This window comes from Notolepis coatsorum (assembly GCF_963971535.1).
Source record: "Notolepis coatsorum genome assembly, chromosome: 16".
In the NCBI taxonomy this organism is placed as follows: Eukaryota; Metazoa; Chordata; class Actinopteri; order Aulopiformes; family Paralepididae; genus Notolepis; species Notolepis coatsorum.
In genome coordinates, this window is record NC_140180.1 from 27,287,476 (window position 1) to 27,308,737 (window position 21,262).

A 21,262-nucleotide genomic window follows, 5' to 3' on the forward strand; every position below is an offset into this window, starting at 1 on the left:
AGGGGCTTGTTAGGCGGGAGAGAGCGTGTGATTCATGTAGGCGCTTGTCTGAAGCTGGGCGGAGCTCGACATGAGGCGTCTTCGGTTATAAAAACGGGGGCAAGTCAGGGGCAAGGCATGACATCACAAAGGTTGTGCGACCATTTCCATGGTAACTATAAGTGAATGTTGAAAGGAACCCAAGGTGCTCTTTCTCCTTTGTCAGTAAAGGAAAATGCCTTTACTTGATGGCATACAGATGGCATACATTTAGCTGCAGAGCCTTCACTTCACTCTGCAGTAGAGCCGCCACCTCTCTGGCTGCAGAGCCTTCACTTCACTCTGGCGAAGGCTACTTAATTTTTTATGAAAAAGGATTGAGAGCTCTTTCCATCTCTCGTGGGTTCAGCGAGTGCCTTTTATTACAATCATTTCTCGTGGAGACGTTTATTTTTCTTTAATGAAAAAGGGTATAGGAGGATCTTTCTCAAACCGATCGGTAAACATTCCAACTCGACGATATCAGTCCATTTATTATATCCTCACAGTTCTATTTTTATAATAATAACATTTACCCTGCTATATAAATTATATAGGGATACCATATTGGATGACTGCAAGTCTCCAATAAAAGGGTACAACATGTATGGTCTAATCTGAGAAATAAAAGTAATACGTTTAATTATTACCCATGGGACAGTGCACATTAATCAACATCTTCAGTTTCCACATCAATGTAAAAATGTGCCAGAATTATTAGCTAGTTTCCATCTGTAGTCCCTGCCTACCATGCATGTCTTTATGGTGTGGGAGGAAACCAGAGTACCCAGAGGAAACCCACGGGAACACAGGGAGAACATGCAAACTCCACACAGAAAGGCCCCCTGCTGGGGTTCGAACCCAGGACCTTCTTGTTGTGAGGCAGCAGTGCCACCACGGTGTAATTAAGATTGGAATGTACTGTATTTAATGATACCTTAGTATTTTCATGAGGTCGATTCAACAGTCTTAAGTCATTTTGTACTGACCTTGATCATGCACGATTCGGTTTTAAACCGTTGTGCGAATGTGTTATCAAGAGAGCTTGTGAATGTGAATGCCAAGGAATGTGTCATATATCTTCTAAAGAGCATCTCCACCTCAATTATTGTGTCATTAACCAACATGCTGGAATCTGCTGGAAGATGACATAACAAGCTAATGTGTCTCTCTGTGTGGGAGAGAATGCAAATCAATCATTGTTATTAACAAACATGCTTCAATCTGCTGGAAATGCCATAACCAAGTGAATGTGTGTGCGTGAGAGACAGGAGGGGGGGGGGGGGGGTAGAGGGAGAGAGAGAGGAGAGGATGCATTCACAAGCAATCATATCACAAGGTGATGTATGTTATCTATAGATATAAACTTTGAACAAATGTTATCTCAAAACTAGAAACCCAACCAGTAGGCTAATAACAATGAATAGAAAATATTTATTGAAAAGTGTAACCAGTTAACAATAATGGAATGATAGGCTACATCAAACAAAAAAAGGTTAGACAAACAGATTTTCTTTTTTTTACACTGTACAATACTTTCTTTCTTTGTCTCGAACATTGACATTAAAAGATAGCAATGAAACAGTAAAAGATAAAACACCAAACGTAAAACACAAAGCAAACAATCTCCACCTGAAAGAAACAAAACAATGGGTGTGTTGGAGGAGCAGGAAGAAGAAGCAAGATGCCTATCATGTCCTGCCCCTTCATCAACAGTCTTATTAAATAATGAAAAAATATATCTTGTAAATAAAAAAAGATAAATATTGACTTCATTACATCCTATTTACATCATCACACAATGCAGTACCCTTGCAAACAGGTGCATCATTATATCAGCATCAACTATTTAATTTACCCTCCTCATTTCTGTATTTCTCGATTTATTTGCCTATAGTCCATTCCACAGAGTCACTATGCAGACTGAAATACATAACAGTGGTACGAACACAAGGCTGTTTTAAACTGCTTTCCTCGCCTTCCCTCTCTATCCTTGAAAATGTTTGAAGGTTATCTAGAAGTCGTTTCTTGCTTTAAACATAATTTGTGTAGATCTAAATGTCACTAGATCCATGCATTTCAGAGTCTGTGACTTTAAAAACAGTGGATTGATAATGCTCACAATATACCCAGCATTATGTACTGTCCTTATTACTATTGTTTGCAGTATGCAAGTCCTTTGTTGTAAGGAGCTCTGTGTTGCCCCAGACTCAAATGCGGTAATATAAGTGCGCAATATAGAATAATGGAATGTTTTATCCTATAATGCCTCTGGCCATCTTAGAGCACAGATATTTTATGTGGGATTTCCAGCAAAACGTGTGAATGAATGAAAACTTTATTTAACAGATTGCAGAATGGTACTACAATACAGTACGGCTGCAGACCAGAGAAAGACGTTTGTCTTGTTTACATCAGGGTCCCCCTTGGTGTGGTATAAAACCAAAAAAACCTCCAAAAAACGTGTTTTCATATACTATTTCTATCGCGATGTTTTCAATTTCCACTTGAACATTTGTATTGGTTTACGGTTCCCGAACAACACATGTGGCTACTTTCGGGGGGGGGGGGGGGCGGACTCAGATGCAAGCCCAAGAGGCAATATTCTGAATCTGGATAAATATGTGAATTTAGTTCTTTATTCATTCCGTCAACAATCGTCACCTGTTTGGACCATGGAGAAAAACATTGTGCAGAAACTAGACCAAGAGCTATTGCAATATTCCTCTGCCAATTTCCCCTTATCAACCTTGTTGCACGACTTCAGCCCTGCAGGGGGGCGAGGAGGGGGGGACGGCGAGCTGCTAACCGGTGGGTTGTTGTCTGCAGGGGGGCGAGGAGGGGGGGATGGCGCGCTGCTAACCGGTGGGTTGTTGTCTGCAGGGGGGAGAGGGGGGGGGGACGGCGCGCTGCTAACCGGTGGTGTGTTGTTCAGTTTGAAGTGCGCGTCTTTCGGGGCTTTTCTGCACATACCGGCTCTCACCAGAGCGGTGGTGTCTTGGCACAGTTTCTTCTGTTTCCTCAGTGCGCGTCCGACCTGTTTCCAATACAAGGTCGCGTCCGCCGCGTACTGGGGACACACGCTCGGCGTGGCAACGTACTCACAGCTGAAACTCGTGCGTCCTCTCCTGCAGCTCACACCGAGCACGAAAGCACTGTCGCCGCCTGTCGCGACCCAGGTGCACCGCGACTTGTCTTTGGCATCGAATTTCCCTTTTACTGGCGACTTGGGACGTCTGTCTTTACTTTCGGTTGATGGCACGGGGAGCTTGGGTTGTTGGTCATTCTTTTGTCCCCTGTCCCGTCCTTTGTCTTCTGTCCTTCCTTTTCTCCCCTGGCTTTTCTGTGTGTTGGCCACCATTAGCTGCTGGGAAATACAGGCAATGGCCAGCATAATGGTTACATTGGTAAGGCGCGCCATGTCCTAAAACCTCTCCAAAACCTGCAATGAGATATACTTGAAATTAGACTTGAATGCTCGTTTATCCTTTAAATGCATCGCACGTAGAATACTTAATGATGCCCTGTTCCATTTAGTTAAACGTATCACTTACTTGTTTTGAGGGAGTAAAATGCACTTTTCCGTTGTGAATTGTGACACCTGAGGAGGAGAGCGCACCGCATTTATAGCGCGGCAGCACCGCCATCGCTGCCCAAGGCTGCCCTGCATACCGATTATTACCGAATAGAGAAATACCCCTCCCCTTCTCTCTACTCACACACACACACACACACACACTGGTAGAGGCAGATGCCATAGTTTGATCCAACACAAGTTTTCATACTCATATCATACTATAAATGTAGTCTATATAAGCTGGAGGACCTCACCCTATGTTTTAATTTGATTAGTTTCTCAGTCATGTTCAGTCCAGCGAAGGTGAGCACGACCCAAATAGCTGAAAAACACACTTAGAAGAAAGCTATGAAGTGTTTTTAATATTGGATTAATTATTAGTCTAAAAACAAGCTTTTGCTATTTTACAATGTGTAAAATAAAGATCTAGTTTTTATATATTTCACTTGTTTCATGATAATTCAACTTTACTCAATACATCTATATGCTACTTGAAACAAATACTTGCCCCCCCCCCCCCCACACACACACACACATTTCATCGTTATTCTTAACGATGATCATGTAAGTTGTCTTTAATATCCTGCTGTAAGTCTTCCACTTTATAAATTCGAATACAACAAGATTTACCAAAAAAGTGAGGAGACGTCTTTAAGTGACACAACAGCACCACTCGCTGGACAAAACGAGACATTGCCTCTTACCTCAGAGTGAGTTAAAAGAAAAATGCAAGCATTATTTGAAAGCAAGATGAATGAAATTAACCCAATTTACACACACAAGTTAAGAACCAATGTTTATTCACTGCATACAAATTCAGACATTCATTCATTCATTTCAGTCAAATGAACCAGTGGCAGAGATGACAGAACATGCCACCATCGCTACAAAAACACAATCCAAGGCATAATTCACTGGCCTGGTTGATATGAACATACATACATCAAAGACATACATACAAGAAGGGGAATCCAATGGCTTCCGCCTTACATCCATTTTAGTGTAACTCAAACTATATTGAGTTCTTCTTAACAGAACCAGAAGGAAAAAAACAAAGAAAAAAAAACTGTCACAGGCTCAAGTACAATTGCAAAACAATGGACAAGGTGAATTGTTCATAGTCATTCAGTTTGTCAGGTAGTAGTGTTCTTTCAGCCGTCTTTGTGACGCTTGGAACTGTGTTCTACCAAACATTTCAGACTATAGCTCTGGATGGAAAATACATGTAAAGCTGACGTTGAAACCGTGCCAGGAAAGATGGTTTGGTCGGCAGTTTATGACAATGTTATCGTTCCCCTGAAGAGGCTGTTAGAGCTTCTTCTACCGTTTATCAGCAAACTCCTCTTCTGGGAAGTCCCTCCAAGCGCCACTTGAGTAAGACCTTCGAAGTCATCTTCACAAGAATTGCAAATCTGTGAACATAACAGAGAAGGGGGGGGGGGGGGGTAAATATTGTGAAAAAGAATATGCAGCAGTAAAGTCTTGAAAAAAAAGAGAGAGAGAGTGAGGGGGGGGGGGGGGGGGGGGGGGGCGTTGCAATTTGTGACTCAGAGAGAGGGTATTTTTCTCTTGCGTCAAGTAATGTAAATTTAAACGAGATACGATGTATAAATGCCTTAGGATGTAATAATCTTAGACCACAAACATGATAGGGGTTAAGCCCCTGAAAATGCTTTCCATAACTGAGGAGTAATCTTGTTGCTACTCACCCTCATCTTTAATTGTGGAACCAACCCATGACATAGGTACAGACTCCTTGAAGTGACCGCCAGCAGTACTCCTGTGCCATCTTCTTAGCATTGCTCTTAGGAGTTGGCTTTGTTGGTTTTGGAGCGGCTGGTTTGGGGGTCAGCATCTTTCTCAGTGCAGTGGTTTTCACTACTGGCCTGACTGGTGCAGGTCTGGTTTGTTCTGGTTTTGCCTGCTCAGGTTTTACAGCAGCAGGTTTTGGTCTTGCTTGGTTGGGCTTTGCAGGTCTTGCTTCTGGCTTGATTTGTGTTGGTCTTGCTTCTGGCTTGATTTGTGTTGGTCTTGCTTCTGGCTTGATTTGTGTTGGTCTTGCTTCTGGCTTGGTTTGCGTTGGTCTTGCTTCTGGCTTGGTTTGTGTTGGTCTTGCTTCTGGCTTGGTTTGCGTTGGTCTTGCTTCTGGCTTGGTTTGCGTTGGTCTCACTTCTGGCTTGGTTTGCGTTGGTCTCACTTCTGGCTTGGTTTGTGTTGGTCTTGCTTCTGGCTTGGTTTGCGTTGGTCTTGCTTCTGGCTTGGTTTGCGTTGGTCTCGCTTCTGGCTTGGTTTGGACTGGTTTTGCTTCTGCCTTGGTTTGCTCAGGTCTCACTAGTTCAGGTCTGGGCTGTTCAGGTCTGGGTTGCTCAGGTTTCGGCTGCTCTGGTTTCGGCTGCTCTGGTTTTGGCTGCTCTGGTTTCGGCTGCTCTGGTTTCGGCTGCTCTGGTTTCGGCTGCTCTGGTCTTGGCTGCTCTGGTTTCGGCTGCTCTGGTTTCGGCTGCTCTGGTTTTGGCTGCTCTGGTTTTGGCTGCTCTGGTTTTGGCTGCTCTGGTCTTGGCTGCTCAGGTCTTGGCTGTACAGGTCTGGGTTGCTCTGGTTTCACTTGCCGTGGTCCTGTTGGCTTGACGACAGGCGCCTTGGGAGCCTCTGGCTTTGCCTGGGCCTTCTCTGGCTTTTGCGGGGTAGTCTCCGGCGAGGAGGATCCGGAGAACACCATCTGAGAGTCTTCATGCGCCTGTCTGCACATCTGGGGTTTGATAGCCTTGGGCGCCTGGCAGGCATTCTGAAGTTTCCTCAGACCCCACATGATCTGAGTGAAGTAGTGGCGAGGGTTGTTGCTGTAGGAGCGGCACAATTGAGGTTTGCCCGTGTACTCACACCAGTACGAGCGCTCCTCTCCCTGGCACGTTATCCGCAGCTTGGTGAGGTCTCCCTGGCCAGTCACAGTCATGGTGCACTGGTCCTTGGACTTGGTGTTGAACTGGATGGGGTCCTCCCAGACACTCTTCCTCCTCTCCACTGCCCTTTCATTGCCGTTGCCGTTTGGGTTCTGAGCGTCGGCCGCCCAGAGGCTGCAAGCGAGCAGCAGCACTGTACTGGCTGGAATCCACATGGTTACAACAGACGCTTAGCTGAGAGAGGAGGAGACTGGGACTGCAGGGGCCAAGGGTCCCTCCTGCTATTTATCGGCTGAGCACACAAAGACGCCATTCAGGTGAAAAAAAAGAAAAAAAGAGCCAGTCTAAAAGAGCCCTCCTGAAGAGGGGAGGAGAGTGGTACCCTTCAGCAATAAGGCCATAATTTATGGTTGTCTGGGGACTGTCAATGAAAGCCAGGGGCACATGTGAAACCAATTGGGAGGTTGACATTCGCACCCTAGAAAAATAATCGGTGAACATTGATGCCCTCACGTTTACCCAGGTGTTATAATCAGCGTATAATACTGTAGCTCACAACGTATGAAGTAGTTCATTGAGAATTCAACTCTGTGGACTTTACCTCACGTGAACAATTCCCCATGCTGCCATTCACTGAGAAGCCGACGGCCGCGACAAGATTTACGTAACCGTCCCACACCTCCATGGTTTTAGACACCTTTTGCAACGTTTGGTCTGTGCATCTCAACTCAAGACCACTGCATGCCTATAGGAATACTCCTAGGCACAAAATAAAAACACGTGCAGAGGTTGTTTTAAAAGGCTGTGGAGCCTTACAATCAAGCACCTCAACCTATAATTTCCTTCCAAACATAAACACAGTCAAGTCCTGCAGCTATGGAGAAACGTCAGGACAAGTCAGTCGGAGGCTCGTGAGTGGTAGGCCAATTTAGCGGGTAATACAGGAAGTAATTACTCTGCCAATTAAGCAAGAATAGCCCATAACAGGGTGTAGGGAACTTGAGACCGTATGTAACATGCGTGTTGAGGGAGAGAGTGCGGAGAGGGGAGGTGACTAGGAACCATATAGAAAGCAGCCTTATTTTCCTTGCAATCAACTGTATCTAGGGAAAAAGGTCTCATTGTGGGCGACATGGGATCTGCAGTGTAAACATCCGGAGCGGGTTTGTTTCGCAGCGTGGAGTCGGAGGTGTTGTTCTCGACAGCCCTGGCCAAATGTCAAACGAAAGCTGCTTGCTATTCATCCGTCTCCCTTTCGGTACTTCGGGGATTACGGTGTAAAATGCTGAGGGCAGGCTGCCCAAAATGTATTAGTAATAATATCAGCGAACAAGCGTTGAATATGAGTGTGGTTTGATCTCTTGAAACATACCGTTCTTAAGAGTAAAAAAAAAAAAAAAAAGTATTCTCTAAATAAATACAATAAAAGAAGGACCTCTTTGTGGACAACTCCCTACGTTTCTTACTACTATGTTGTCTTCGTACCGAAGGAATGACACGGCGTGTGGTTTTTGTGGTTTAGAAAATGGATGTTGGGGGTTTACTCATGTGGCTGCCTGGTGACTGAAGAAACCTCAGGTCTAAGCTTATAGAACGAGATAATCATCGGCTATTCGAAATAGCCGTCCAATAACGCAGCACGGCGTGTCCTACCCAGCAATGACAGCATTACATAAGAATGTGTGGCTGTGTTAAATTCTTAAGTTACTCTATGCATACACCAACTGTCTCACGCCAAGACTGGACGTTCTGCGGGAAAAAGGTTTTACATTAACACTGAAAACAAACAAAACTACCCCCTTTGATGGCAAAATGTAAACAGTGCTCTTAAAAAAGCAATTAAGAGAACATGTGAACAGAACTGAAAAGAACGACGTAGTGAGCATTGAGCTGAAATTGAAAGTTTATTCACAATTTGTACACTCTGTTTACCTCCACTTAAAACATTTTACATTTCCTGTGGCTTCGTCAGTGGCCCAACTACAGGAAGTCACAATTACAACCAGTCACCGTTGTTCCTATCCAGAGGGCACCCATCCATTATATTGGACATAGGATGTCTGTTTTAAGCACTTAATAAAATGTAATAATCATACATTTCCCCCCCCCCCAAAGTGAATAGCAGGCCGACAATGTACTTAGATGATAGTCCTGCAGTAGGGTGTCCACTGAGAATCTGTGGACAGAATCAGTTGTGTAAACCATGAAACCACTGGTGTTTGTGCCATTTGATTGACTGCACTTGGTTGTCCTGTGGATAGATTGTCTAAATGTTGTCCATCTTGACTACGTTAACAGTAGTTGCAAACAGGGGCGTAGTTGGGTAGTGTAGTGTAACTTGACTACCCAGGGCCCCCGAGCTGGGGGAGGGCCCTCAGAGAGTCTGGATTTGATATTTTAACGGTATTACTAAAAGCTGCGTATGAGTGTGTGGCTGGGGAGGGGAAGGAGTCCCAGAGACACAGAATGTACACAGGGCCCAGAATTTCCCGCTACGCCCCTGGTTGCCAATGTATACATACGACCTGTAAACAAGTGAGAGAATGTGGGTGAAGTCACCCTCGTGTTGGTGGTGTTCAGACTTCAGCATGGCTCAGCTGCACGTGTCCATCAAACACATTAAGCAATATATCTTTTGTAATAATGACTCTGAATACATTCACTCTTTCCATAGCTTCAAATGTATCAGTAGCTACTGAGGGGTTAAAAAAAGACTAAACAATATATGCATACAACTGATGTACAACTAAGACCTGAGACCTACAGTACAGTAAAAATAGGATTTGGCTTGAAAAAAGCAGTTCTTCACTTACAGTAAAAGTCCGACCACTACGATAGCAAGAGATATTGATTAAACTGTCATGTTAGTGATCTCAACATGATATTTAGCTTTCTTGTTAATCAATTAATCAACTAAAGAGGAACATCAAATAGCTCTGACACTTCCGTCAAGGTGCATGAGATATTTCAACTGTTACGCACTGACTTGACACATCTTTTTCTTTTTAAGATGGAGCCCATCCGTCGAAAACTGCCAGGGTGGAACATACTCTCAAAAGGCAACCAGTCCGTTGCAAATGTGCCCCAAACTAGCGAAGATGGCAAACTCTGGCTGTCATGTAATATTGTAAACATATATAAAAAATCATGCTAAATTTCTTTATATTGATCAAAGCACAGAAATACATCCAGGAACCACCTGCTTCTATCTCTTCAATACCTGGTTAGTCATACAGTTCTCCTGTCAGCCATTAAATATATTTACCCTCCAACTCTCACACACATAGATATATATATAACTAGATGCTACAAGGCGGAGTCTCCAGCGTGGTTCACCAGTGGCCATCTTGTCACAGGCAGCACGCCCACTCATAACATGAATGTATATGGTGCATGTACTATTGAAATAACCATACTGTAGCTTGCAAAATTTTCAACCGATTTACAAACAGTTTGGTTTATTACAAACGTTATTAACGTGGCTATGATTCAGGATGCTTGGACATGTTGAAATTATTTTCATAGGAAAGTCCATTATAAGTATGCAGTATGTTATTTCAATAGTACATGCACCATAGACATTCATGTTATGAGTGGGCGTGCTGCCTGTGGCAAGATGGCTGCCATGTGGCAACGTCGGTCTCCATTGGCCAGCAGCGCGGGTGAGTCATCTAGCCTTTATATACGTCTATGCTCTCACACACACACACACACACACACACACACACACACACACACACACACGCACACACACTATGTAAGAAAAAAGCCAGCTCTCTCGTATAGCAGCTCTACATGAACCTCTCGATGACCTTTCACTGTTTACAAAGCACACACACGCACGCACACACACACACACACACAAGTACAAAAAAGAAATGAGCGTCGACAGGCAGCACAATTATTGTCACGTCCTCTTTGTCTTGTACAACGTCGTCTCAGCGTCTCGCTGTGTCCGAACCAATGTAAACGCAGACGTGGCGGCCTTTTGAAGTGACAGACGACACCGGCTCAGACGCGCGCCCTCCTCCCCAGTCTTGTCACGGGGAGGCGTTTGATAACGGCACCCTGCACAGTGTCTGAGGGGGATTACGGGGCAGTGGGCCACTGAAACAGGCTGTGATTGGCCGGGTTGTTTCCAGTAGATAATGGAAGGATAGTGGGAGGGAGGGCCAGGGGCCGGGGGGGGGGGGGGGGGGGGGGGAAGCTGATCAGACACTATAGCTTCATGTGGTCTTCTTCTGTGGTGGTGGGGACGGTGTTTTCTGCGGAGCCATGTCTTGGGAAATGAATGCCTTCAAAAACAAAACAAAAAAAAACAGAGGGAAAGGTTGTGGTTTATAAACCTTGCAGATGTATTCATGCATAGTTTTATTCACCATTAGGTTTATTATACAGGGCTGTTCTTTTCTCAGCAACATTTCCCATGGTAAACCAACAATGTTTCCATTGGAACGATAAAAAAAGAGCAAACTTACTATCCAGTGTTTTCAGTTCCAGTTTTAGAGGGCACTGAAAAGAAGAGGATTGGAAATAAATGAATGAAATGTCATTGGTAACCATTTTGAACTTACTGCATTAGGCTCTGTGCGGCGGCCCAAGAGAGAAATCAAGCTACACGCTATGTGCTTTGTGAGATGTCAAGAGTCGTACAGTGAGGCTTTATTCAGCTGCGTTAATAAGCACAGTAAACATGCCCCCCCGGTCTCAGGGGGGGTCGACGTACAGAGCAGTCAAGTGGTCTAACGTAAACACCATCAAACCGCCTATGTTTTTTTATTAGCGATTCCAAAAACAGCAATTCTCACCGTGATGGTTTTCTGCAAAGTCACTGCGAGCAGGTTAAGCACAAAAACAAGCTGCAAAGAGGGGTTAAGAGAGGGGGGTGGTCATAAGAAATACACGTAAATGCAAGATAGAGAAATAAATAAAAAAAGCAAGGCCAGAGATAAAAGGGGTGGAGAGGTAGCGTGCGTGAGGCGCAGACAAGCAGCAGGAAGAGACGTGCGCTGCGGAGAAAGGAGGCAGGATGTCGCTGAGCCGATGGTCAGGACTTTCTTTAAGTACCTGTCTGGAGCCCGAATAAAGGCCGTCTCTTTCTCTCTCTCACCAGTCGATGTGCCTCGGGGGAGCCGAGGCCCGCGGGAACCTTGACATAGTGTCATAGGCCGGGATGCTACGTGCACAACACACAAGAGGGGGACAACATCAATAGCCGGGCGACGGGAAAAGCCGGAGGGCTGTCATTTCGTTAGGCCCCCTGCCACTCTTTCTCTCTCGCACTCTCTCTCTCTCTCTCTCTCTCTCTCTCTCTCTCTCTCTCCCTCCCTCTCTCTCTCTCAGCTCCGTCACTTGGCGAGAGCAGCAGAGCAACAAGCGTGTCACAGGGCACAGAGAGCACAACACTTAATCAACACCCACTGATTGCGTATTCTGATAAAAAAAAAAGAGTATAATAGTCAATCAGAAACTAATTTGTGTTGAATTTCCACGGGGTGATCTATTTGGTCGGAACCCGGGAAAAACAACGAGTCCAATTACTTGGAATGATGGTAATTGAGGTAAGAACTAACAAGATAGTGATTGGGGTCCTCAAGTCACTCTGCGGCGATGCTCTCCGCCCGTGGAACGCCGTAGCCTAACAGTTGTCTGGTTGCCCGAAGACAAGCCTGTACAAAAATGTCATTGGAACCCCATGCAGTTAAGAGGTTGGTTAGAGGGCAGTGAGTTACACAAGCAGAGTGCTCAGAGCCACACCAAAGCTTGACATGCTTGCCTCTCTCTGAACAAAATGACCAGGTGTATGTTCACCGGAGTTTGACTGACTCTGAGGAAGAGGAGGAAACATGAAGATATTCATTTAACAAGACAAAACAACAGTCACAGAGGTCATGCAGTGGGGTTAGTGACACGGTCTACTCAAAACATCATGCCCCTGAGGCCCGCAAACACCGAGGCACGCTGAGAGAAGTGATGCTAGCTAAAGTGACTATAGCTAGCTAAACAAATCTAGTCATCAATTTGCATGAGTGTTTTTCAAATAAATCCAAAAATGATATTGTATAATGTGACACAATACAGCAAGAGAATATTCATAGCATGTTGGATTCTAAGCAGAGCTAGCATTGCTTCTGACAGTATGGCTGGCGTGTGATAGTTCCATACATCAGACCGGCACCTCCCGGGTACTTCCAGGCTTTTTTTTCGCGGCAGTGTCTACTTTTGGGGAAAACACAGACACCGTTGCCATTTAATTTGGCCTGCATAGACTGTCGGCAGAAGAAGTTTGTTTTGTTGTCGAGCAATTACTTTCCAACACTGGCCACCATTGAGTGTTCACACCACTGCGAAAAGTTAGGTTTGACCTGTTTTCAGACCTATTTCCCCAGTCAGTTGCAGGATATTTCCTAATTTCCCTCTTGTTTTTTTTTTTTTTTTTTATTTATCTTTCTTCCCCTCCTTTTTCCCGATTTTTCTCCCATCCCACCCTTTCTGGTTGTTGCGTACTTTCCCCTACTGTTGGTCCGGGAGACCGGAGACTGTCACATGCTTTCCTCCGACGCATGTGCAGCCTGGGGCAGGCCAACCTGTGCAGGTTCTCACCGGGGAGAGTGTAGCGTGTGGGAGGCCACACTATCTCTCCTCAGTTCCAACCCTCGCTGAGCAGGCGCCCCGACCGAACTGTAGGGGTCGCTGTCCACAACGCCCAGGACCCACCCTTCAGCTTTCCCACCCCCTGATACAGCCAATTGTATCAGTGTGAGAGGCCAGCCAAGCTGATAGCAACGCCGGGAGCTGGATTCGAACAGGCAAATCCTAGTGTCTCCCGGTGTTGGTGACGAACGTAATCTCCGTGCGCCACCTGCCCCCCCAATTTCTCTCTCTTTAATATCTTTAATATCATGAATCTCCAACTGACCTAAAACTAAAAGAGGTAATGACTATTTCTGTGCAACGATGGTCTTCAGTGTGATTTTTATCTGTGTGTTTTGTCCTAAAGTTGTCGTACATAAACAAACACCATCTAATCCCTTAATCAAGTTGTTTTCCCCCAAAAGAGGTGGGATGCGACCAAAATAAAGGCGCAGCGATCCAAATTCAGTGCGATTGACATATTTCCAGTCTGATGTATGATGAAAAACGCCTCGAGTCCCGCGGATCTCCAGATGTGTGTGTGTGTGTGTGTGTGTGTGTGTGTGTGTGGGGAGTCATCCCTAAGGGCATGCAGTGTAATCATCCTTCCCCACTACGGCCCAAGCTGTCAGGCATGCCTCCCCTTCACCGGATCATACATGCAACAGGATTATTCCCAAAGGGCTGCTTTACAGTATTTTCTTTTACCTTGTCATTACAGGGTTTGGAATACCTTGTAAACACTCATTATGATAACCATTATTACCAATTTCCACACTGAAAACAAAACAGTGAGTAAAAAAAAAAAAGATGAAAAAGGAATGACATGAGACATGGCATGCTATTTATTATTAATAATATTAATATTAATAATAATAATGATAATAATAATAATAATAATAATAATAATAATAATAATAATAATAATAATAATAATAATAATAATAATAATAATAATAATAATAAAAAAGCTTTCATTTGATGTGAGAATCCCGATAGCCATATCAAGTGTAAGAACATGAACATGTGTTTATAAAGCCATAAGTGGTTTAATCTTACACCATAAACTTACAAAAACAGACTGGCTTTTGTAGGTTTAATGACTGTAAGAGCCCTTGGTAGACAGTAAGGGGCACTTTTCAAAGACAAGCACACGACAGAAGAAGCCAAACCATTCACCCGAAGAGCAGTTCTAAAAACGTCAAACCAGCACCAAGAATTCAGCTGTAAATCTATGTACAAAACCCACAGGCTAGAGCACAGAGTAAACATGTGATGCAAGTAGAAAGGAGAGTAGAATGGTTCAAAATGGATCTTACATTTTCATGGGAATTGTCTCAATGCTATAAAGATACAAAAACATGGTAGAAATGTTAATGAAATGCTCGGCAGCAACAGGTTCTTGGAACAAAAAGGCTCAGATCGTACGGCGAGAGGCTCTGACGGATCGAGACACTCTGCGCGGCTGCTCCGTGGGACGGGGTGAGGGTTGAGTGATGCCTGGATATACGTTCAAATAATACGACATACACGCGTCAGTTGTTCTTTTTAAAGTGCCAAGTGCTGGACAGAGAGTATAATGAGAGAGGAAGAAACAAAAAGAAGCACAGGGAGGAGATGGAAATAGTAGGAATGGTTATCACAAAGTAAAATGCCAAGTCCCCGACACGGAGGAACTACGAGGAGGAGAGCAGAGAGAACAGGAAGATGTGGAAGAATCAAGATTAACAGCAGGTCCTCAGATGGGAAGCAGTTCTGCATAATGTATTGACTAGGCTATAGACTCAGTCCAAACAGGCCTGAGTTGTATATTCAATTACATTTACATTTAGTCATTTATAGCTGACGCTTTTATCTAAAGCGACTTACAAGTTCTGTACGACAAGTCATCAGGAAGGGCACAACTCTATCAGCTGAGTAACAATGTTCATCAAAGTATTGCGTGCTACAGTGTAGGTTAGGTATATTAGTTAATTTTTTTTTTAATTTTTTTTTTTTAATATTTATTTTATTTTCTTCCTCATTTCAGATAAAAAATGTTGATCATCTGAAGAACCACATCAAAACCATTTAAGTTTTCAGACAAATTACGTTTCCAAACCTAGATTATGTAAAGATGTTATCCATATCTGCCTGAATATACCGGCATATAATCCTGTTTACATACCTGTATATACTATATCTATATCTGTATATATCCCTTACCTACTCCTATTCCTACCTATTCTTACTAGTTATAGCGCTGGCCAGTGTTACTACCATAGTGGTTTTATACCTGTATCACTGTACATAATACTAGTAATAATATTGTAATAATACTCATTTATATATAATCCAGTTTAGTCACCTGTACATTGTATATTGTTAATGCACATTACTGTTACATTTGCACTCCGGTTAGATGACAACTTATTTTCATTGTACTGTACATGTGCTGTATAATGACAGTACATTCTAATCTAATTTAATCTAATCTAATCTAAACTAAACTAATGCTTAATTGGAAATGTTTGTATGCTGTACATTCATTGCTAAAAGGCGGAATATGTAGATTACTTTCAGACGACGCATTTGATTGACTTTACAACTAAAAAGACATGGCCTACATATATACACACACATATATATATTGGGATGCTCGATATTGGCTTTTTTACCGATATCGATATACCGATATTGTCCAACTCTTAATTTCCGATACCGATATCAACCGATATAAACCGATACCGATATATGCAGGGTTTCCCCCACCCAAAAAAACGGAATAATTTCAGGTAATTAACATTACATATCTCTTGTTGTGGAATTAACACAACATTATGCATACTTTTGACAATAAATAAAATCAGAATTTGTTCTTACTTGCTTGCCTGGGTAAATAAAGCTTATAGAAATGTAAAAAAAAAAAAGTCTTTTTTGAAAACCGACAGATATTTTCCGATATCACATTTTAATGCCAATATCGGCCGATAATATCGGTAGGCCGATAACATCGGACATCTCCCTATGTATATATGTAGGCCATGTCTTTTTAGTTGTCTGAATGGTTCAATTTCTATCTGAATATCCATCAAGGACAACTGTGCCTCTGAACCTGGAGACATGTGCTTGGGGACATTTAGAACGAGGGCAGTACAGTACAGTAAGAGCAACTCACTCATCGTAAACGTCCTCTGTGTCCATCCTGCGGTAGAACTTTGCCAGCTTCACAGACAGGATGATGCTGGGCAGGAGGAACAGGGTGCTGCAGCCCAGGCCCAGCCAGAACGTGTTCTGGGACAAACACACAATGTTGACATTTTAGAATCTGGAAAACTTTAGTTCGCCAAGCACAAGTGTTAGTCAGTGTTTAGCAGCAGTATGACGGACAGGACAGGAAGTGAAGTGAATGTCCATTGGTGCTTTTTTGATCAGCGCACCATGACGTGGTTGTACCGGATAGAATCATTAACGCTGTGACGACTGATGCAACTCCTACGTCTTATGGTACGTCTTTACATCCAGTCCAAGGCAATATTGGTTTCAATTCACTCTCTGTTGTATTTCTTAAGAACCGGTCCTGAAAACCCCTTTTCTTCGCATGCTTTATAGCAAACACATCTGCGGTTAAGCAAAGTCGAACGTTGGCATGTTATCTGTGCCACAGAAGAATACAGACAGGCAAGCTTTGAGCTCTGGAGGCTGCTGGCAAACCAACCGGTCTAAATGTCAGACTATATAAGCATATTTGTTTTTCCAAGAACCCGTTACATCGCTTTAAAAAAAAACACGAATGTTTATATAGGGGCCAGCGGGATACCGAGGTGTAGCGGTAACTCCTGCATGAAGTTATGCGTGACATAATCCGAGCCTGACACGACCATGCGCTGCTGCCCACTCATGTACGTGTTCATATCAGAGACAGGAGATATTCCCCGTCCGTCTGGCTAATCTCCCGTGAAATGTATTGATTACTGAGACATCACTGCATGCCGTGGACGGGTCAACATGTCATGTTCTCTGATTTATATTTACCATTGCTTTCTATAGTGATAAGATGGATGAGGACGGAATAATTAAGAGAACAATTAGAATTTATTTCAGGGTGGGCCAATCAGAAAACAGCTACTTGACTTTCTATTTTTTTTTATCCACTTTTTCTCCCATTTTTCTATTTTTCTCCCATCCCAATTTTCATATCGTCCAATTCAACCCTCCCCTGTCTCGAACGCTGTTTCTTGCCTCCCACAAGCCGGCTGCAATGTGGACTAAGTCATACATAGCACAAGTCCCCTCCGATACTCGAGGTAACAGCCGTCGCATCTTTTCACCTGCGCGGCTCGATCTTTCAGCGACGGGGGTCTGGGCTTTGGAGGGGCCCCGCCCCCGTCGCTTCTTGATTCTACTGCGCAGGCGCACCAACCGACCTGTAGGAGTCGCTGTCCACAATGCCCGATCCCCACCCTTCAGTTTCCCTCCCCGTAATACGGCCAATGTGTATTACTGTGGACGACCAGCTAAACTGAAAGCAATGTGGAGAGCGGGGCTCGAACAGGAGGCATCCTGTTCGAGCCTAGTCTCCAGCATTCGTTGCGAGTGCCTTGGCCACTGCGCCACGTAGCCGCCCACCTTGACTTTCTATTTTTATACTTTATCTACTTTATCTATTATTATCTAGCACACTCTCAGGAGCATAACGGAAAAAAAGCATTTCATATAAAAGTATTCTGTATTTTTGTATGACAACTAATACAAGAAACTTGAAACTTGAAACACATCGTTTCCACGGCTACACCCCTAGCTAGCTTTTAACGACGGTGTTTACGTCGGCTCCTCTCTGCTATTGCCTCCAACTTAGCTTAACCAATTAACCCCTTCACCTCCCGATTGTGAAACCCCCCGTTTTGTCTTGCATCTGTTAGCAGCTCCTTGCTCTCTGCCCCCATCAGTAAAACATGACTAATCAACTTTAACTAGCACTCCAGACTGCCGGGGTGTTTTCCTCAGACACATCCTGTTCCTGAGTCCCAGATAATTCACGGCCGGTGAGACCTGCGTGGGGGTTGGGGTGGGGGACGACGACGACTACTATATGTTATGTTCCACTCCATTAACTGTGTGAGATGCTTCCTGGGGACTATGTGTTCCACTTCATTAACTGTGTGAGATGCTTCCTGCTTCCACTGGAGAGTGTGCTGGTAACAAGAACCCCTGCTAACAGGACACACGGGCAGATGTGGGATTATGTAAGGCCTGGTGTTGGTTTCCTCTCTGCCCACTCTCTCCTATACTCCTTTCACTACCACTCTACCAAAGGGTTAACCCATTCACTGCGACACCACAGAAGGATAAGCCTTTCACTGCCACACGATAAAGGGTTAGCCCTTTCACTACCACACTACAGAAGGTTAACCTTTCACTACCACTCTACCAAATGGTTAACCCTTTCACTGCGACACCACAGAAGGATAACCCTTTCACTGGCACACGACAAAGGGTTAACTCTTTCACTACCACACTACGTCTGTAGTGTGGTAGTGAAAGGTTATCCTTCTGTGGTGTGGTAGTGAAAGGTTATCCTTCTGTGGTGTGGTAGTGAAAGGGTTAAGACTCTCTGGGTACCCCACTGCTCTGAACAGCACTCTAATCATGTGGCGGACTCCAGGGCTGGACCGGTGCAGCAGACCAGGCTGGGGGTGCAAGGGTAGGTGTGTGGTGTGCAGAGTGTGTGTGTGTGTGTGTGTGTGTGTGTGTGTGTGTGTGTGTGTGTGTGTGTGTGTGTGTGTGTGTGTGTGTGTGTGTGTGTGTGTGTGTGTGTGTGTGTGTGTGTGTGTGTGTGTGTGTGTGTGTGTGTGTGTGTGTGTGTGTGTGTGTGTGTGTGTGTGTGTGTGTGTGTGTGTGTGTGTGTAAGGGTGGGGGTTAGAGTGGTAGACAGGGCCTTATTTGTCCATGCAACACTGTGGAGGGTCATAGCACCCACTTACCCAACCCCTCCATATACCTGAGCCCATGTGCACATACACACACATGAACCGTACACACAAAGACACACAAAGACTGGAATGGAATTGCAATTAGAAACCCATCCTTGCTCAGAAAACAGTGGTTAGAAACCTCACATACAGTAAGCCCCACAGTCGCCCCTGACTGTGAGTGAGATGTGCTCACATTGGAGGTCTGTCTGTCCTGTACACTCACACACAAACACACACACAAACACACACACACACACACACACACACACACACACACACACACACACACACAACCACCTACAGATATGCGCCAACCCCCCTCCCTATATATATACACATGCCCCCACACTCTTACACACACATACATGCACAAACACACATACATACGCACACACACACACACACACACACACACACACACACACACACACACACACACACACACACACACACACACACACACACACACACACACACACACACACACACACACACACACACACACACACACACACACACACACACACACACACACACACACACACTATAGATACAGCTCCTGGCAGGAGGCCCTGGGCAGTGAACAGTGAGAGACCTGTGTGCGTCCATGTCTGTTGAGTCTGACGTGTACGGCATGTACCCAGCCTGGCCGCTCAACACACGGCTTGAACATACTGTACCTGCTCCTGCATATGTGAACCCCCGCCCCCCCCTCTACCCCCTCCATACCTCCATCATCACCCCACCATCCCTGTCTGCACCCCCAGGTTGGCACGTGTCAAAGGAGCCCTTATGCCTTTTTTTTTTTTACCATGGAGTCCACCACGAAGCTGCAGGCGATGATCTCCGCCGTGTCCAGTATGTTGCTGAAGGGTTTGCAGCCCGCCACCTCAAAGGCCAGCTGTGTAGACCCAGGGAATACACACAATATGTCAGACCACTTTGGGTTATGAAAAAAAAAGAACATTAATATAATTAATAATGAACAGACTTGATGGATGAACATAGTGGCTATCAGGGTTAGGAACCGATTCACTTTCCATTCAATAATTTCAAGATGTAAACAGATAGAACAGCACTTCTTATTGTCACTAGGTTGGATAGTACACACTTTTTATTCCATTTCAAAATGTTTCAATGTTTCAATAGGAACCCACTTCCTCGGTTAATTGAATTGACAGTGAATTGATCGCAACCCTGGTGCATGTGGAGTTTCATCATGTTTGATCATCTGCAACCTTTCCTCCAATTCCAGTTAAATGCCCCAAACTGGCTTCTGTTGTCCTGTTTTAAATTGAGCACATTATACTACAGCGGCAAACCAGTGGACCACAGAGGAAATTCCAAGAATCTCTGGATATTGCTATTATTGTTGTTTTCACCCCCTTATATTTAGACTGCAAGCCTCGAGCAACACGCCAAGCCCGTTACAAACAACGACAACAACACCACCACATAATTAGCTTTATATTCGCACGGTCTGGGTGTAGGAGAATGTTGATCCTACGTCACAAGTCGTCACCAAGAACCGCAATGAGCTTCTTCCGCACGTTCAGATATACCTACCGAGGTCTTGATCCACTCTATGTATTGTTGGAAGTAGCCAACAATGGTCGCCTTGTATTTTTCCGTTTCCTGAGAAAGATTGGGAAATATCCGAGTTATATCAGTTGCATGGCATCCTTGGGCTGAAATGCATTCTATGCCAAGGAATACTTCTTAGTCACCTGATTGATCAAATGTGTTGCATTGTGGGAGATGAGATACTGAGCTGCTTCAATGGCATTCAGAGCAGCCACGACTTTGTTCTGGATCAAATAAACGAGATTCATATCATTGTAAGTTGATGTAAAGAGAAGAAAAAGATGATCATATTATTGATTTCTGACTGAAGCTGTACTCACTGGCAGCTCTGAGGCTGTTTTCTCCAGGAATCTCACACTCTGGTTCAAGGAGCTCTTAAGGGGAAATCAACGAGACGTAGGTATTAACACCATCAATGTCAAAGGTCAGAGGTCACAGACAGGGGTCATTTTAACACACAGGAAGAAACCACCTATGAAACACCGGGGGGGGGGCACAACAAGGGATCAAAGTCGACTGACAAAAGGACTGCTTTCATTAAGAATAGCCTGTCAAATGTGAATCATGCAGATCAATACGATTCAATGGGAATACAAGAA

At 44.4% G+C, this 21,262-nt stretch overlaps 3 protein-coding genes across 4 annotated transcripts in view; all 3 read right to left on the minus strand.

Moving 5' to 3' along the window:
* Positions 1–1,474: 1,474 nt before the first annotated feature.
* On the minus strand, positions 1,475–3,677 carry fgfbp1a (fibroblast growth factor binding protein 1a). Of its 2 annotated transcripts, none has more exons than XM_084331892.1 (2): positions 3,573–3,677; positions 1,475–3,460 (listed from the first exon to the last, which is right to left on the minus strand). In XM_084331892.1, the coding sequence occupies exon 2, from the start codon at positions 3,437–3,439 to the stop codon at positions 2,669–2,671; it is 771 nt and encodes a 256-aa protein (XP_084188018.1). In that variant the 5' UTR covers positions 3,440–3,460; positions 3,573–3,677; the 3' UTR covers positions 1,475–2,668. The 2 variants fall into 2 exon arrangements, with proteins under 2 accessions (XP_084188018.1, XP_084188019.1); XM_084331893.1 differs by having other exon boundaries at positions 1,475–3,382; positions 3,573–3,618.
* A 728-nt stretch (positions 3,678–4,405) lies between these two features.
* Positions 4,406–6,707, minus strand: fgfbp2a (fibroblast growth factor binding protein 2a; the record flags this gene model as incomplete). Its single annotated transcript, XM_084332174.1, has 2 exons — positions 4,406–5,007; positions 5,305–6,707. One exon carries the CDS (start codon positions 6,705–6,707, stop codon positions 5,313–5,315), a length of 1,395 nt encoding a protein of 464 aa, XP_084188300.1. The 3' UTR covers positions 4,406–5,007; positions 5,305–5,312.
* Positions 6,708–16,278: 9,571 nt separating this feature from the next.
* The window catches only part of prom1a (prominin 1a), a gene marked incomplete at its 3' end in the record, with an annotated part of 151,021 nt that continues 146,037 nt past the window's right edge, over positions 16,279–21,262 (minus strand). Inside the window, exons 21-25 of the mRNA XM_084332357.1 lie at positions 20,984–21,037; positions 20,807–20,887; positions 20,646–20,714; positions 19,891–19,980; positions 16,279–16,398 (exon numbers count right to left, since the gene is read on the minus strand). Coding sequence (XP_084188483.1) covers positions 16,279–16,398; positions 19,891–19,980; positions 20,646–20,714; positions 20,807–20,887; positions 20,984–21,037 — 414 coding nt within the window. The remainder of the gene's footprint in view (positions 16,399–19,890; positions 19,981–20,645; positions 20,715–20,806; positions 20,888–20,983; positions 21,038–21,262) is intronic.

What these genes read in the sequence shown, in the direction of transcription:
- fgfbp1a (XM_084331892.1), bottom strand. Translation starts at nt 3,439, where the DNA reads ATGGCGCGCCTTACCAATGTAACCATTATGCTGGCCATTGCCTGTATT.